A 16,912-nucleotide genomic window follows, 5' to 3' on the forward strand; every position below is an offset into this window, starting at 1 on the left:
CCTGGATTTGCGAACATTTTAAGCTTAAAGAAAACTACTATAATATGCTTTTAAAAATCAGATTAGCTTTAAGAAACTACTGTACGTCTAGTTAATATTGTTTTTAACTTTTGAATATTCAAGAGAGAAGAAACATTACTAGCAGTATAAGTTTTTTTCCTCGAGCAAAGTGATTTGTATTAAATTATATTTATAGACTTAGAGACTTATAGTGATGAAAGACCAGCATTATTGCCAAATGTACATTAGGTCCATCATCATTATCGCCTTTTTCTTAAGCTTAATCATCTCTTCCAAAAAATCCTAATATTAATGTAAATCCTGATTTATGAATTATACGAATCTGCAATTTTCATTGGAAGGTGACATGGGTCAACATCTACGTATAAAACAGATTAAAAATCTTTTTGCTGAAGAGTTAAAAAATCATAGACACACGTCGACGAATAAGGACACGCAAAAACTTAGTAGTGATCAACATGTCAATATAGTCTTCCATCGAATAAATCAAAATATTTTATAAATCTCGTTGTTGTTACATGAGACCCACAAACATATGATATGGGTCCCTTTTATTTTGTTCTTCAAACTGCCCAGAAAGAAATTGCAGAATCATTTGTGTTTAAACCTCTTGAGAATTATACCGACAAGAAAAACCAAACAAAAGAAAAAAGAGAGAAGAGACAGAAACAACAGCTTCTCTTGTCTCTTTGCTTCGTCAAATTCATTTTCAAATAGTTCTTCAATAATCTCTCCAGGTACTGTCTTACTTTTGTTCATAATCATTAATCAACATCATAGAGTTCTTCATGAAATTTTGTTTTTATGTTGGTATGGGTTTATGCAATAGTACATGTCTTGTTTATTGAAGAATTATAAGGTAAGATGATATAAACACGAGGTTGTCTAAAGTTTAGATTTATGTTTCTTGTTTTGAAAAAGATTGACTAAGACAATGAATGCTTTAATTTTGACATAATCTCTGTAGAATTAAGACATAATTCCTATAAATTTAAAATTAAGAACCATCTGCAGTTGCAGATATTGTGGGACTAGATTGTTCACTTCAGATATGTGACTGTTTCACAGTTTTCGTATGTTATGCACTTATGCTCCTTAATCATAGATCAAATTATTTTTCCAAATTGTTCTGTTCCGCTCTGTTCTGTGTTTTCTTTAGAGTTACAATTTCATCAGACAAGATTTGATCCATTCTTTAACATGAAATAAATCTTCTTTATTTTTTTGGTTATAATTTCAGGAGTGTGGGATCAAAAGATGTATCGACAGGTTTAGACTACTCGCATTTCCACGGTTACTAAGATGCTGTGTGACTGAGCTTTAATGTTATGGGTTCATTTGCCGGAAAGTGTGAAATTGTCGAAGAGAAAGAAGACCGTCAGAACTCGATAGTTTATTCCGCCAAGTCAACCGCAGCTATTCCACATTCTGGATCAAGCCTTGTGGACGACAAGGATCTGGAGCGGCCGGTACTGAAGTTGGGCTATAGAGGTTCACTAGAAGATGATATAAACCAGCTTTTCGAGTCTATAAGTATTCGAACATCCGGAATGATTCCTTCTTACCAAGTTGGTGCAAGTAGTAGCACAAGAAACAACGGTCCTTTACAACGCAACACTTTGAAAAGTCCTGCTAACCCCGGGGGACCTCGATCACCTGGCAAGAGAAATGCGGAACCAGCAACGTTGAAACAAGCTTTGAGAGATTTATGCGTCTCTAAGGCATCAGAAACTGCAGCTACCAAACGGATCCCTAAGACTAATAATACTGGAGGCTCAGTTTATGGTTCGGTTTTGGTTGAACCGGGAAGTGGAGCAAACGAAGAAGGGAAGGCGGTTCTTGTTGAGTTACTAGACGAGGGTCAAAACAGTTCAGCGGATAGTATATCGCAGCAGCTTCGTCTTCTTAAGATACATTCTTCGAGCCAAAACTCCCAGGCATCAAAGAGGTATTATGATGAGATGACGATACTAAAAAAAGAAAAGAACTGGTCTCTTGACGAACAAGAATTAGGTATCGCAAAGAGGAGCTTTGGTTCATCATCATCGCCTGGATCAGGGAACAATAAGACAGTGGTTGGACTGAAATCAGTTAGAAAAGTGAGGCTGTTGTATGCTACTACACCAAGTTCTACCATAGTTAATGGCAAGAGAGTAGCTAAGTTAACCAGAACGATTCCACGAGGAGGAGGAGGAGCTAAACCGGCATTAAGGAACAACAAAGGTTCCTTGAAGAAGAAGGCTACAAATGTGTATGATGAAGTAGATGGCTTCTATGATCCTATTGCAAAGGAACTTCTCTGCCATAGATGCCACTTCTCTTTGAAGAACACTTCAGCTAAAGAAGAGACCTCTAAAGATTCACTCGTAGAAGCAGATCTTGAGATGAATACAAGAGTTAAAGAAGGTTGTTTAGATGAATTGGCTTCTGATTTCTCCAGCTCAAGCTATGAAAGCTCTCATGAGATCAGTGCTAGTGCAGAGACCAAACTTGATAAGATAAGAAGCTCCCTGGATTTGATGAACTCAGAGACTTCTCAGGTTTCTGCGTTTGGTAATAAACATATCAAAGATGTTTCTGTATACGGAAACAATGAGATCACTGAGGAAGATTCTCTACCTTGCAAAAGGGGTGATCAGAAAGACTCTGTTTTTATGTCGGAACAGAGTGTGGAGATTGGTTCTTTCAGTGAGAAATCTGTTGTGATGAATCCAGATAGTCCTCCGAACAAACGCAGCTTAGACGGAGCAGCAACTGAAGATGTCAATGACAACTCGGAAGTCGAAAACAAAGTCGGGGAATGTATTGGATACAACAGTTCAAGCACGAGTATCAGCGAGGAAGAACAAGAACAGGGGAATAATATAATGACAAGGTCTAGCTTTGGAAACAGACCTCATATGTCTAAGGATGTGAGATGGGAAGCTATTCAGCATATAAGAGCACAACATGGGCTAGGTTCATTGGGTCTTAGACATTTCAATCTTCTGAAGAAGCTCGGATGTGGAGATATAGGAACAGTTTATCTAGCTGAGCTCACAGGAACAAACTGCTTGTTTGCTATAAAAGTGATGGATAATGAATTCTTGGAGAGGAGGAACAAGATGTCTAGGGCTCAAACTGAGAAAGATATTCTCAAAATGCTCGATCACCCGTTTCTTCCAACGTTATACGCTCACTTCACATCTGATAATTTATCGTGTTTGGTCATGGAATGTTGTCCGGGAGGTGATTTACATGTCTTGAGGCAGAAGCAGCCTGGGAGGTGGTTTCCTGAGCCAGCGGCTAGGTACGATTTAGCCGTTAACTTTTCAGCTTTATGATTTGTCATGTGAATGCTAAAAACTATTTTTACAGGTTCTATGTGGCGGAGGTCCTTCTGGCGTTGGAGTATTTACATATGCTTGGTGTTATATACCGTGATTTAAAGCCCGAGAACATATTGGTACGTGATGATGGACATATAATGGTAACAGATTTTGATCTTTCGTTAAGGTGTACGGTGAGTCCAACGCTTCTAAACTCGTCATCTCCGCTACACGCGGATGCGATAAGACTCTCTTCTGGTAGCCGTACTGGATCTAACTGCATCGAGCCATCATGTTTTCGCCCTAAACTCTCCCGAGGATCCGGGACAAAGAAAAAAGGGAAACAACACCGTATGATGATGAAAAAACTCAAGAAATCTGACCTAATCGCGCGGTTCAAATCATTACCCCAACTCGTGGCGGAACCAACGGATGCGAGATCAAACTCTTTTGTCGGAACACACGAGTATCTCGCACCCGAGATCATTAAAGGAGAAGGTCATGGTGCAGCGGTTGACTGGTGGACGTTTGGGATCTTTCTATACGAGTTGCTTTATGGGAAAACTCCGTTTAAAGGGGCTACGAACGAGGAGACAATAGCTAATGTGGTGCTTCAGAGTTTGAAGTTTCCTGATAACCCTAATGTGAGTTTCCAAGCAAAAGATCTTATAAAAGGGTTATTAGTCAAGGAACCTGAGAACCGGTTAGGGACGGAGAAAGGAGCGGCGGAGATAAAACGGCACGCGTTTTTCGAAGGGTTGAACTGGGCGTTGATCCGGTGTGCGATCCCACCTGAGCTTCCTGATTTTTATGACTATGGAGTTCCGAATCATGAAGGGAAAAGCAATTACTTGGATTGCAAGGCGGTTGGTGAACATCTTGAGTTTGAGTTATTCTAGTCGCTATAGCCAAATGAAGAAGCTTACGTGTTATTATTTTAAGCCTTTTTTAATGCATAGAACACTCTTTGCTTGTATCGTAAAGTTACAAAGTCACTTTTTTGGTTTATTATTATTTGTGTAAACGAAGTATTGTTTATTTGGTTTTATATATAAATATTTTTACAAAACTGGAAATTAAATTACCAGAAACAAATATGGATATTGATTGATATTATATTGTAGAATATTGTGATATAAACTAATTAGAAAAGATGCTAATTCATTTAAATAATAGATCAGAAGGAAATATTTACCAAGAATTGATTTTTCCTCTAAGCATACTCAAACATATAGCAAGCAAGGCATGGAACTAGTTAAAGGAAGAGAGTTTTGATTAAACAACCAACGAACGTTAAAGTCAAGTGTTGATATAATTATTAACTAAAAAAAGTAACGTACGTTAAAGATTTGTTTATGGTAATTTGTTGCCTGATTGTTAATAATTGATTTAGTATCAAAACTGATTGTTAGTAATTTATTTAAATTTATGAATTATGTCGTTAAGTGTAAAAAAAAAAAAAAAAAAAAGCTACATGCATTGGTCTCACAAAAAAAGAGGTATGTAAAATTACGTCACGTGGTACGGTTATGTAAATTGCTGCGCGAAGATCTCGTGACTAATAAATCACAATAATTATTATTAGTACAATAAAATTATATGGACCGTTAAATATTGCAAAAACCATATAATAATAATAATTAAAAAAAAAAAAAAACAGTAGAAAAAGTGAAATGGACGATGGGGAATTGCGAGACTCGGGTGTTGGACCCCCTCCGCCACACTCAACACTCATCTTTTAAGCAATCGTCTGTTTCGTTCGTTTCGCAATCACAAAATTTTTTTATTAGCAAAATTAGCAAACCCGCCACTCGTTTGATTTCCAGATTTTTCTCCAGATCTCTCTGTCTTCCGATTTTCTCGGTTTTTTTTTTTCTTTTTCTGATTGAGTCACTGTAGGAGTCACCGGCGGTGAAGGATATGGTGGTGATACACGGAGTCTCTGTTACTCCACGCTTTCCTCTTCCTTCTTCCTCTGCTCGACCTCTTACCACCGCCTTTAATGGCAATTCCAGCCTCTCTTTCTTCCTGAAGAAACACCCTCTCTCTCGTACGCCTCTTTCTCAGGACGCCATTGTTTTACTGAGTGTACTTAATTGATTTCTGAGAATGATTTAGCTGATTCGTTACTTGACTAACTCCGATGAACTAAACTCAAATGTTGTAGTACGATTAAACAATAGGAGTTAGATCAGCTGCTTTGTAGGCTTCTCTATTGTGAGATCAGCTGGCTCCGAGTAGTGTATTTTAGTTGAATTTTATTCATCTGTTATTGATGAATTTTGAGCAAACATGATTGTAGATACACCTCTTGATTAGATCCATGTCTGTAGGGAAGATCTTTGCTGGGAAACAATCTGCGGAGTTTGATTCTATCGCTGCCTCTGATAAAGTCTTAGTACCTGATAATCTTGATGATGATCCCAGCAGTTTTTCTCAAGAACCACAGGTGGATATCTTTTGTCTATCTCTCTCTCCTCTTTAATCAGTGAGTTAGAGGCAAAATGTTTAGAGGTTGAACCTTATGTGCATTGCAAATTTGTAGATATTTTTAACACGAAACCCCATTTTTTTAATTCCTTTTTGTAGAGATTTGATCTAGAAATTCAAACAATGGAAGAGAACGAGGCAGTAAGAACAGAAGTCCAGTCGTCTGTTTTTGATCCGAGTAACGTCGTCAAGGAGAGAGGGCTGAAACCAAGAATAGTTCCCCCGCCTAGTGATGGGAAGAAAATATACGATATAGACCCCATGTTACGAAGTTACAGCAGTCATCTTGATTACCGGTATTATTTATTTGTCCTGCGAGTTGTTTCGTTTTTACTAGGGATACCTGCTTGATGTAAGGCATCCAAATCTTATTTATTGAAGGATTTTTTCTCACATTTGATGTAGAAGTTTGTAGTAAGGCTAGATGTTGTTGTTACTTTTTGATCTCGCTTAAGTATCTTGCATTTATTTTGGCTACAGTTATGGACAGTATCGAAGATTGCGTGAGGAAATAGACAAGTATGAGGGTGGTCTGGAGGCATTCTCTCGTGGCTATGAAAAGTTAGGATTTTCGCGCAGGTAACTATTTACTATCACCAATAATTCTTTATGGGTATTGCAACAAAGAAGAACGAGTCATTGGATACTAGATGTATATTGAGTTTTAGTAGACATTCGTTCTTATCACAGGGTTTCTAGATTTTGGAACTCGTGAAATGTGTTTTATATAGTGATCATTTTTTGCATCTTTAGAAATTTTGCAGTAAGAAAATCCTGATTGTAGCCAAACTAGTCTTGTTTCAGCTATATTTTCTTAACGCTGCAGTGTCACTTTTATATAATTTCATCAATAGTATATGATATGATTCTCTAATGGTAGTTTCATTGCAATTTCAGTGACGCCGGTATAACTTATAGAGAGTGGGCGCCTGGAGCTAAGGTATGTTTCTTTTAGTTTTCCACTAATAATTATAAGTGTGTTTTACTAATAGGAACACTGAAGACTGTAGCCAGAATCTTAGCATTTGCATTTTGTGACACAAAGTAAATAGTGGTCATATAACAAGGGCCGAATACTGTTCTACAGTCACTATGTGGTAGAAATGCTATACCTGGTCATGTGAGGATTAACTTATAAATCTTCCTGGCCGATCTTGGACAATCTGAGAATTGGTTTAGGAATTATGAAAACCTGTCCCATGTAGGAGTGATTGGTTCCTCAATCAAACCTAAGTGTATGAGGTTTAGCATGTTAGTTGCATCTCTGTGGCAACTCGTTCTTCTTGTTTGTATATGTGTTTTTCTGTTATGAGTGTGCATATTTTCTAAGTAATTTGGTTGCTTATCTAAATTTCTGTCCTCGCCTGTTTCAGGCTGCATCACTTATCGGAGATTTTAACAACTGGAATCCTAACGCAGATATCATGACTCGGGTATGGCCTATTGACTACTTTGCTTAAATTCCTTATGCTTCTTTATGGTTGGAAAATTCATTTGAAGTTTGAAAATATGGGATTTAGACCAGTGATTCTCTTATCAAATCGTTTACAGAATGAATTTGGTGTTTGGGAGATCTTTTTGCCCAACAACACTGATGGTTCGCCTGCAATTCCTCATGGCTCACGTGTAAAGGTAACTAACAAGTCCCTTCATTCATTCATTTCTGCTCCCCACAATTGTTACATGCTTTATCGTAAAGAGATGTTCTCACGGTTGCAAACAATCGTTTTTATATTATGCACAGAAAGATATGTTTTCTGCTGCGTATGTTTCAAATTTAGTTTCAGCATCAGATATAGAAAGTGATTGTTCTGGTCATCTACGTAGAAATCCATAAAAGATGTATATCGGTAGTATTGAGTGCATCTACATTTTCTTAATATAGATTCTGCGTGTCATTTGTATACACGTGTGGATAAAATCGCAATGAGTTAATACATGTTTGGTTGGAAGTTTCTGAGAAAATTATGTAATGATGGTGAAGTAATTTCTGATGCACAAAACTCCAGATTCGTATGGATACACCATCTGGCATTAAAGACTCAATACCTGCTTGGATAAAATTCTCAGTCCAAGCTCCAGGTGAAATCCCATTCAATGGGATATACTATGATCCTCCAGAAGAGGTAATAAGGTCATGCAATCTTTTGAATATTATATTGTGGAAAACGATTGTGCCTGTGCTAGTATGAAGTTTTTGAAAGTTCAGATTTATAGATTAGCTGGTACTGTCAAAGCAAAAGTCGTGGATTTCTTTTCTGGACTATCTCAAACGCATATGTTTATTTAATCAATAGATTCGGTTATCTATTATCGTTTATGGTCCTATTAACTAACATCAGCAGATACTTTTGGTTGTCCTTTCAACGGTTCTTAATTTCTTTTCAGGAGAAATATGTATTCAAACATCCTCAACCAAAGAGACCTAAGTCGCTGAGGATTTATGAAGCACATGTTGGCATGAGTAGCACGGTGTGTGTCTGCCTCTTTGTCTTAAATTATTTTATTATGGTCCTTAACATCTGCTTTTGTTCAGTATGGTTGTTCGAGTTCGACTATAATGACATCGATCCCATTTCTGGAGATTTTTCTATATCACTTGAATGATGAGAGTATAATTTTCTGGAGATTTCTCTATATCACTTGAATGATGAGAGTATACTTGTTATGCAGGAACCAATGGTCAATACTTATGCTAACTTTAGTGATGATGTTCTTCCACGCATCAAAAGGCTTGGCTATAATGCTGTTCAAATCATGGCTATACAAGAACATTCATATTATGCCAGTTTTGGGTATTCTTTGACCTGAGTTCTATTAGAATCCTAGATATTCTCATATAATTTAGTGTTGCAAAACTATACCGCCCTTCAGCCTTTCTGATATGATGCTATCTGTTTTTTATTGTTTTTATTTTACGAAGGAACATGCCGTTTCCGTTATGAACGCAGGTACCATGTCACAAACTTTTTTGCCCCTAGCAGTCGTTGTGGGACACCAGAGGAACTAAAATCACTTATAGACAGAGCTCATGAGTTAGGCCTGGTCGTTCTGATGGATATTGTTCATAGGTAGTGAAAGTTTTCATGATAGCATACAATCAGATCCACCTTTTGGTCTTCCACTAGTCATTTGATATTGCCATTCTCTAACTTGTGCAGCCATGCTTCAAAAAATACATTGGATGGACTGAACATGTTTGATGGAACTGATGCTCACTATTTCCACTCTGGACCTCGGGGTAACCATTGGATGTGGGACTCACGTCTTTTCAATTATGGGAGCTGGGAAGTATGTAACTTTGTGAACTTTAAAGCAAAATATTGCAAACAGCCAACTTCCTTTAGCACTATTAGTTCTAACTCTCTCTTTTCTTACAGGTATTACGATATCTCCTTTCAAATGCACGGTGGTGGCTAGAAGAATACAAGTTTGATGGATATAGATTTGATGGTGTTACCTCAATGATGTATACCCATCATGGACTCTCGGTACTTCAAACTTTTCTACAATAGATGGCTTTGCTAAAATGCATTTTTTATTTGCTTTTCCCATGTTCCTTTCCGATTGTGTCAGGTTTTACGCATGTCTTACATCGGTCTGTTGACCTACTCTTTTGTGTTTCAAATAGGTTGGATTTACTGGGAATTACACCGAGTACTTTGGATTGGAAACTGATGTGGATGCTGTGACTTATTTGATGCTGGTAAATGATATGATTCATGGGCTCTACCCTGAAGCGATTACCGTTGGTGAAGATGTAAGTTTTCTGAATGTCTTCTTTATAACCACCGATTTTTTGACAATTTTTTTGCTATGTCTTTCCTAGTTCCTATATCACCTTCACCCTCGAAATAAGGTTTACAAACTTACCACGCTACATAAAAACAAGTATGTAGAGCCATAGGGATACATATGGGTTTAACATATTAATGATAGTCCAATGCAGAAGATTAACCAAATCAATGTCAACTAACAAATGGAAGGTTGTCTATATTTTCCGTGGTGCCTATTTCTGTTATATTTGCTTATAGAATCGTTTCGTTTCAGGTTAGTGGTATGCCAACATTTTGTATTCCTGTCCAAGATGGTGGCGTTGGATTTGACTACCGTTTACACATGGCCATAGCTGATAAGTGGATAGAAATTCTCAAGTGAGTTTCTTTCTGCTTTCTTACTGCATTATCTTTTAAATTGCAACCTCTTTAATGATTGGTGAAATGAGTCCATCTTACTCTCCACCATGTTATGTGGTGAAGGAAGAGAGATGAAGACTGGCAAATGGGCGACATCGTCTACACACTTACTAATAGAAGGTGGTCAGAGAAGTGTATTTCTTATGCTGAAAGTCATGACCAAGCTCTTGTTGGTGACAAAACAATTGCCTTCTGGTTAATGGACAAGGTAGAGGCCATTATACTTCTCTATATTCATCAAACTAAATTTTACAAGTTATGTGGATAATGTTTGTTCGTTTCCAGGATATGTACGATTTCATGGCAGTAGACAGACCATCAACCCCTCTTATCGATAGAGGAATAGCTTTGCATAAAATGATTAGACTTATAACTATGGGATTAGGCGGTGAAGGGTACTTAAATTTTATGGGTAACGAATTCGGACATCCAGGTACTGTATCGTTTAAGTTCTTTCGTTTAGCTTTGTACAAAATTGGTTTGAGAGTACATTTCTTGATCGTCTCCTGCGATCTTCAGAATGGATCGATTTTCCTAGAGGCGAGCAGCGTCTTTCTGATGGGAGCGTGATTCCTGGCAACAACTTCAGTTATGACAAATGCCGCCGCAGATTCGATCTAGTAAGTACTTACAATCTGGCTAAGTCCAACATAACTCAAGATGAATGCTTTGCTGTGTTCTGATTCAGAAAATTTCATATATAGGGGGATGCAGATTATCTCAGGTACCGCGGACTGCAAGAATTTGATCAGGCAATGCAACATCTTGAAGAGAAATACGGTGTAAGTCTCCAAGTTACAATCTTTGTAGATCATGTCAATCACCCAGTGGCTTTTATTCTGATTTTACGTTTGAGCAGTTTATGACTTCAAAGCACCAATTCATATCACGAAAAGACGAAGGAGATAGAGTAATCATATGCGAAAGAGGTGATCTCGTCTTTGTCTTCAACTTCCACTGGACCAGCAGCTACTTTGATTACCGTATTGGTTGCTCCAAGCCTGGCAAATATAAGGTATACACATCCAACTCTTCTTTTGAAACAATTGGGGCATTGGCATTGGTTGTAGATAGAATCCTATATCCCTTACTACTTTTCAACATTCCAGATCGTATTGGACTCAGATGATCCTCTGTTTGGTGGATTCGGAAGGCTTGATAGCAAGGCAGAATATTTCACATATGTAAGAAAAATGAAACCATTCTAGTTAAAGTTTACATTCATTGTGACTGTCCAAATCTCTTGACCCAATCATGCCAATGCAGGATGGCTCATACGACGGACGACCCTGCTCGTTCATGGTCTATGCACCGTGTAGAACCGCTGTGGTTTATGCTTTAGCAAACCACGATTAGGACTTTCAGACTTTGGATCCAAAAACTACAAATCATAACCAGAGAAGAGAGAGTCTGAAAATGTGTTTACTTCATTAGATTGTAATGATGTGAACAAAGTCAACCTAGAATGTAAAGTCTGGTAACGAAAATATTTGAAACACTAATCCGCAAATATAGCACTTGATCAAGCAAGCCAATTACATAATCAGGAATAAACAGGTCATTGATGTTCAAACGACTGAACGGCTTCTGTTCTGTGTGGCCAAATTGGCCAATGATAGGTATAAAGGATCTCTTTTTTTTTTCTTTCTCCAAATCAATTTTTTTTTGTTTTTATATCTGAAAAGTGAAAACAAAAGGATTTTATGAATTCTTTAACAATTAAATGACATAATCCAAAATCCGATTAATTTTTTTTGGTAATTTTTATATTCCAATTTTACTATGATTTTAAATTTTATTTAAAAGTTGTGAGGAAAAGAAATCAAAACTTTTTAAAATTTAATTTCAAATATTAAATACACATCACAATGTGAAAGCAATAGGAATTTATGGAATCTCTAACAATCAAAAGATAGGATCCAAAATTCAGTTACTTTTCACACAGTTTTGTAAATTCAATATTCAAAATATCTATTAAAAAATTTTATTTTTCAAGAAAAAAAAACCTCAAAAAAAAAAATTATTTGAAAATAAAAACAAATCAAAATTTTAAAAATCATTGTTTACTTAACATTATCAAACAAATCAAAATTTTAAAAATCATTGTTTACTTAACATTATCAAATAATTTTAATATTTGAAAATATTTAAAATACTAATCCGGGAATGTAGCACTTGATCAAGCAAGCCAATTACATAATCAGGAATAAACCGGTCATTGATGTTCAAACGACTCAACGGCTTCTGTTCTGTGTGGCCAATTATAGGTATAAAGGATCTCTTTTTTTTTTTCTCCAAATCAATTTATTTTTGTTTTTATATTTGAATTTTTTAACAATTAAATGACATAATCCAAAATCCGATTAATTTTTTTTTGGTAACTTTTATATTCCAATTTTACTATGATTTTAAATTTTATTTAAAAGTTGTGAGGAAAAGAAATCAAAACTTTTTAAAATTCAATTTCAAATATTAAATCCACATCACAATGTGAAAGCAATAGGAATTTATGGAATCTCTAACAATCAAAAGACAGGATCCAAAATTCAGTTAGTTTTCACACAGTTTTGTAAATTCAATATTTAAAATATCTATTAAAAAACTTTTATTTAAAAAAAAAAATTGAAAATAATTGAAAATAAAAACAAATCAAAATTTTAAAAAACATTGTTCACTTAACATTATCAAATCTTTAAAATCTAAAAAAATGGTATCTTTTATATTCCAATTTTACTATGATTTTAAATTTTATTTAAAAGTTGTGAGGAAAAAAAATCAAAATTTTTAAAAATTCAATTTCAAATATTAAATTCACATCACAATGTGAAAGCAATTAGAATTTATGGAATCTCTAACAATCAAAAGACAGGATCCAAAATTCAGTTAGTTTTCACACAGTTTTGTAAATTCAATATTCAAAATATCTATTAAAAAAACTTTTATTTTTCAAAAAAAAAAAATCTCAAAAAATATATATTTGAAAATAAAAACAAATCAAAATTTTAAAAATCATTGTTCACTTAACATTATCAAATCTTTAAAATCTAAAAAAAACAAATATAAGATGGGGATGGAAATTAACCTGAGCAATGATGATGATACGATTAGCGAGAAAAAGGAAATCAGACAACTATCTTCATGGGCTTGTAACTTTCTGATGGGCTAGAATTTCTTTCTTCGGGCCCAAAAGGTTTGGAGCGTCTCTTACGATCGCAACACCATTCTCGAAGGAACACAACAGAACAGCCACCCACCTCCACCGGACCACCGCAACATAGAAAAAGCCGAAGGCCCGAAGCAGTTATCATCGCACACATCTAGTTAGAACCATATATCTACAGAGATGATAAAGAAACTGAGTTAGGATTCAAAACGAGGAAACCTTTTGAGAACAACAAGAAACAGAGACGAGAAAAATACCTTTTGAGAACGAACAGAGTCGACACATGTTCGTCGCTTCGAGAACATAGCTTTCACTTTCGCTTTCATATCGTCCGCTCCAAAGAAAACAATCGTATCCTTTTTTTTTTTTTGGTTTAAAGAATCGAACAACACTCAACTTAACAAAACGATCGATCATGGGTCTCTCTCTCTCACAGAGTCTCAGTTTATATAACCGTGTCTGATTCTGATCGGAATAAGAAAAAAAGGAAAAAACTTTGTAATGCCCTAAAAAGGAAAAACGTTACATATGTGTGTATATATATATAGATACCCGGTTTAAATTGATTTGGTTTAGATGGTGAATAGTTCCGGTTTAAGTTGATTTACGGTTAAGGCAATCACGCTCCTTTCCTTTTGCATCCCATTATTAAAGAATCCAACGGTCATCGTAGATCGCATCAGATAAACGGCTAAAAAAGCAAATTCTCTTGGAAGAAGAAAGAAAGAACTCAGAAGAAGATGCAACCGACAGAGACGACGACGTCGCAGCCGGCGCCGGCGGAACAAGGCCGTCGGCGGAACAAGGCCGTCGGCTTAAGGATCAGTTATCAGAGAGTATGAGTTTCAGTAGTCAGATGAAGAAGGAAGATGATGAGATGTCGCTGAAAGCTTTGTCGGCGTTTAAAGCTAAAGAAGAGGAGATCGAGAAGAAGAAGATGGAGATTAGAGAAAGAGTTCAAGCTCAGCTTGGTCGTGTTGAAGACGAGTCCAAGCGTCTCGCTATGATTCTCGAGGTTTGATTTCTAATTTATTACTTTTATTATTTCAATTCGATTCAGTTGCTGCTTTAGGTTTTACATCGTAGTGTAGATTTAGATCAAGTTCTTAGGGCTTAGAGAGACTAAAAGCGGAGAACAATTTTGAACTCGTTTTCGGATTTAGTGGCTAAAATTAGAAAGCTGGATTTAGTTTGGTTGTAGGGTTTTTGTTTCCAATTTTAGGTTCTAGATTTGTGGAAAATTTTCATAGTTTTGAGCATATATACTGTGTTGTAAAGATGATCACTGACTCGTGATCTAAACCTGATTGGGGAAAGAAGAAGATCTAAGGTTGATTTGTGGATGATGTATGTTTGGTGAGTCTGATGCTTTGATTGTTAAAAATTATGCAATTTCAGGAACTTGAAGGTTTTGCTGATCCCATGAGGAAGGAAGTTACAATGGTGCGGAAGAAGATTGATTCTCTTGACAAAGAATTAAAGCCATTGGGGAATACTGTTCAGAAAAAGGTTTGGGTTTTTTTGTGTTTGAGAATTTCAATGCTTTTTGCTCTTTCTCTGGGATGCTAAGAACTAAGATCATGATCATTAATCAAACTGACTTGATACAGAACGATGTGTTCAGGAAGGATTCTTAGGATGCTAACCTGTTTTTCGTTTTTCCATAATGTGCAGGAAACAGAGTACAAGGATGCTCTTGAAGCATTCAATGAAAAGAACAAGGAGAAGGTGGAGCTGATCACCAAGCTACAGGAGGTTTGTTCATTTATTCTCACTTCTCTCTCTCTACTTTTGCCTAATAAAATCAGGTGTGTTGAATAGAACGTTACAAAACTGGTTTGTTCATGCCATATGTATCTGGATGGTGTGTGTGTTTGGTCCAACGAATTGGTTTCTCGTTCATCAAACTAATAGGTTTTAAGCTGTTTTGGGACATAACGATTCCCATTACCTTCCTTTAGAACCCTACATTGCTTTAGTTTTGTTTCAAGATTCCCATTGAAAGAGGGTAAATTATCTTACTGAGTTTTGGTATCCAGTCGCCAAGTTTGTTATTCTTAATAGTTGGAATCCTGTTTCTAAAACGAGTTCCACTATTTTGAAAGTGAGATCAGTAGAGACAAGTTTGAGTGATTTGCATTGTATATTTGCAATTAGTTCCTCCAAACTAGATTCAACACATGATCGTAGACAGTTAGACATCCAAAAGACCAGTCACGCGTTTATTTGCATTTTTGTCTGTAATTGGCTAAATCAAAAGAGCTGTTCTTATGTGTTTTTGTAACGGTTTTTGAGACTTGATGGGGTTTCTTCTATTTTGATGAATGTGCGCAGTTGGAGGGACAAAGCGAGAAACTGAGGTTCAAGAAGCTGGAGGAGCTAAGCAAGAACATTGATCTAACCAAACCTTAAGTGTTGGACGAGCACAGTCACTGGGATTGGGCTTTTGAAACTTTTTATAAAAATATCACTCGTAAAATCACTGTTTAGAGTATTTTCATTGTTCTTTTATGATTGTAGTAACATAATATATATAAAATAAAGAGTAAGAAGATATGGTTTTGAACTAGATGTTGCAAAGAAAATGTAACAAAGTTACCTTGGCACTACATTTATCGACGTGTGATTGGCAGAAATTGTAATAATAATGTAAAGCAACTATGTTTGTCCAGAGCATTTTGATACATGACTATAACATGAAGACATAAACCATTTCAAATCTCTCTAATTGTAATTTAAAGTATACCATATTTGAAAATCCTGACTTGAGAATTTCAGCTGTACATGAGAAAATCAAACTGACCATGAGTTGCATGTCTAGGATCTGAGTTAATATTAATAGATAGGCATGCTAGGATCAAGTTAAGAGAGTAATGTATTTGAAATAAGGTTTGTCAATATACGAGAGTATATAACATTATCTAATGTACCCCTACTAGTTCAATATATAAATGTAGAAATCATTAATATCTTGTAAGAATATGAATCTGCTATACTTTGGAATTTATTAAAGAAAAATCAAATAGAGTTCAAACGAAAATGGAATAATCAAACGTTTGGTTTGGTGGAAGTATCAACGATGTTTCCTTAATTTGTATGAGCATCTCTCACCTTATTTTATTGAATCTGAAAGTGCATGCATCTACAATAATTAATCAATACTTAGCATATATCTACAATGTTCCAAGTTCTAGACCTATCCATGAGATATCTCATGTCTCTCTTTATATGTGTAATCATATCAAACACATTTTCTGTTGCTCTCGATCGAATATTTCTTTTTCTTATAATACATTATACATATACTCCTCATATTCCTTTATTATTTTATAAAATCGTATGTGATGTTTTATTTTGTTTAGTATGATCCTTATCGCAGAAATGGCCGAGACATCAATCATATATAGGCATGTCACCGTCTTTCACTCAGATCAAAACTCTGTGTAAATTTATTATGCGTGTCAGTGTGTGTTCTCTAAAATGTTCGGTGCCGCAATAGTCCGAATACGTTAAAAACATTAGGTTTCTATTTTAAAACAAAGATCGACTAATTTACATGAGAGACTAGACTTCAATATATTTTCTTATAATTCAATGAGATGTGCGTTGAATGAGTGTATGTACCAGTCGTGCATGAGCATGGAGGAAAGCTACAAATCAAGCGACACGATCCAAGTTTAAGATACATACGGACACATATTGTCTCACAATAAGTCAAAAGTCACAAGCTTTTT

General features: G+C 35.8%; 3 protein-coding genes and 1 long non-coding RNA gene across 5 annotated transcripts; 3 read left to right on the plus strand and 1 right to left on the minus strand.

Annotated features, from left to right (window-relative positions):
* The first annotated feature begins 537 nt into the window (after positions 1-537).
* LOC104768546 (serine/threonine-protein kinase KIPK2-like) lies at positions 538-4,398 on the plus strand. The gene is made up of 3 exons (XM_010492553.3): positions 538-758; positions 1,262-3,310; positions 3,379-4,398. The coding sequence occupies exons 2-3, from the start codon at positions 1,350-1,352 to the stop codon at positions 4,226-4,228; spliced, it is 2,811 nt and encodes a 936-aa protein (XP_010490855.2). The 5' UTR covers positions 538-758; positions 1,262-1,349; the 3' UTR covers positions 4,229-4,398.
* Positions 4,399-4,930: 532 nt separating this feature from the next.
* On the plus strand, positions 4,931-11,588 carry LOC104768547 (1,4-alpha-glucan-branching enzyme 2-2, chloroplastic/amyloplastic-like). 2 transcript variants are annotated; one of them, XM_010492554.3, is made up of 22 exons: positions 4,931-5,379; positions 5,663-5,778; positions 5,919-6,115; positions 6,300-6,398; positions 6,717-6,759; positions 7,193-7,252; positions 7,371-7,451; positions 7,829-7,945; positions 8,208-8,291; positions 8,493-8,614; positions 8,771-8,890; positions 8,981-9,110; positions 9,200-9,310; positions 9,451-9,579; positions 9,870-9,973; positions 10,079-10,223; positions 10,301-10,448; positions 10,535-10,635; positions 10,720-10,797; positions 10,875-11,030; positions 11,125-11,199; positions 11,282-11,588. In XM_010492554.3, the coding sequence occupies exons 1-22, from the start codon at positions 5,250-5,252 to the stop codon at positions 11,369-11,371; spliced, it is 2,436 nt and encodes an 811-aa protein (XP_010490856.2). In that variant the 5' UTR covers positions 4,931-5,249; the 3' UTR covers positions 11,372-11,588. The 2 variants fall into 2 exon arrangements, with proteins under 2 accessions (XP_010490856.2, XP_019097974.2); XM_019242429.2 differs by having other exon boundaries at positions 4,946-5,379; positions 5,668-5,778.
* Positions 11,589-12,296: 708 nt separating this feature from the next.
* Positions 12,297-13,655, minus strand: LOC104768548 (uncharacterized). Its single transcript, XR_764251.2, has 2 exons — positions 13,436-13,655; positions 12,297-13,350 (listed from the first exon to the last, which is right to left on the minus strand). It is a non-coding gene; the product is annotated as an uncharacterized LOC104768548 (long non-coding RNA).
* A 185-nt stretch (positions 13,656-13,840) lies between these two features.
* Positions 13,841-15,851, plus strand: LOC104768549 (uncharacterized). Its single transcript, XM_087506380.1, has 4 exons — positions 13,841-14,193; positions 14,577-14,687; positions 14,853-14,933; positions 15,513-15,851. The coding sequence occupies exons 1-4, from the start codon at positions 14,017-14,019 to the stop codon at positions 15,588-15,590; spliced, it is 447 nt and encodes a 148-aa protein (XP_087362506.1). The 5' UTR covers positions 13,841-14,016; the 3' UTR covers positions 15,591-15,851.
* Positions 15,852-16,912: the final 1,061 nt, after the last annotated feature.

The sequence above is a fragment of the Camelina sativa genome, chromosome 20 (genome assembly GCF_030686135.1).
Source record: "Camelina sativa cultivar CO46 ecotype springtype chromosome 20, ASM3068613v1".
NCBI classification, from domain to species: Eukaryota; Viridiplantae; Streptophyta; class Magnoliopsida; order Brassicales; family Brassicaceae; genus Camelina; species Camelina sativa.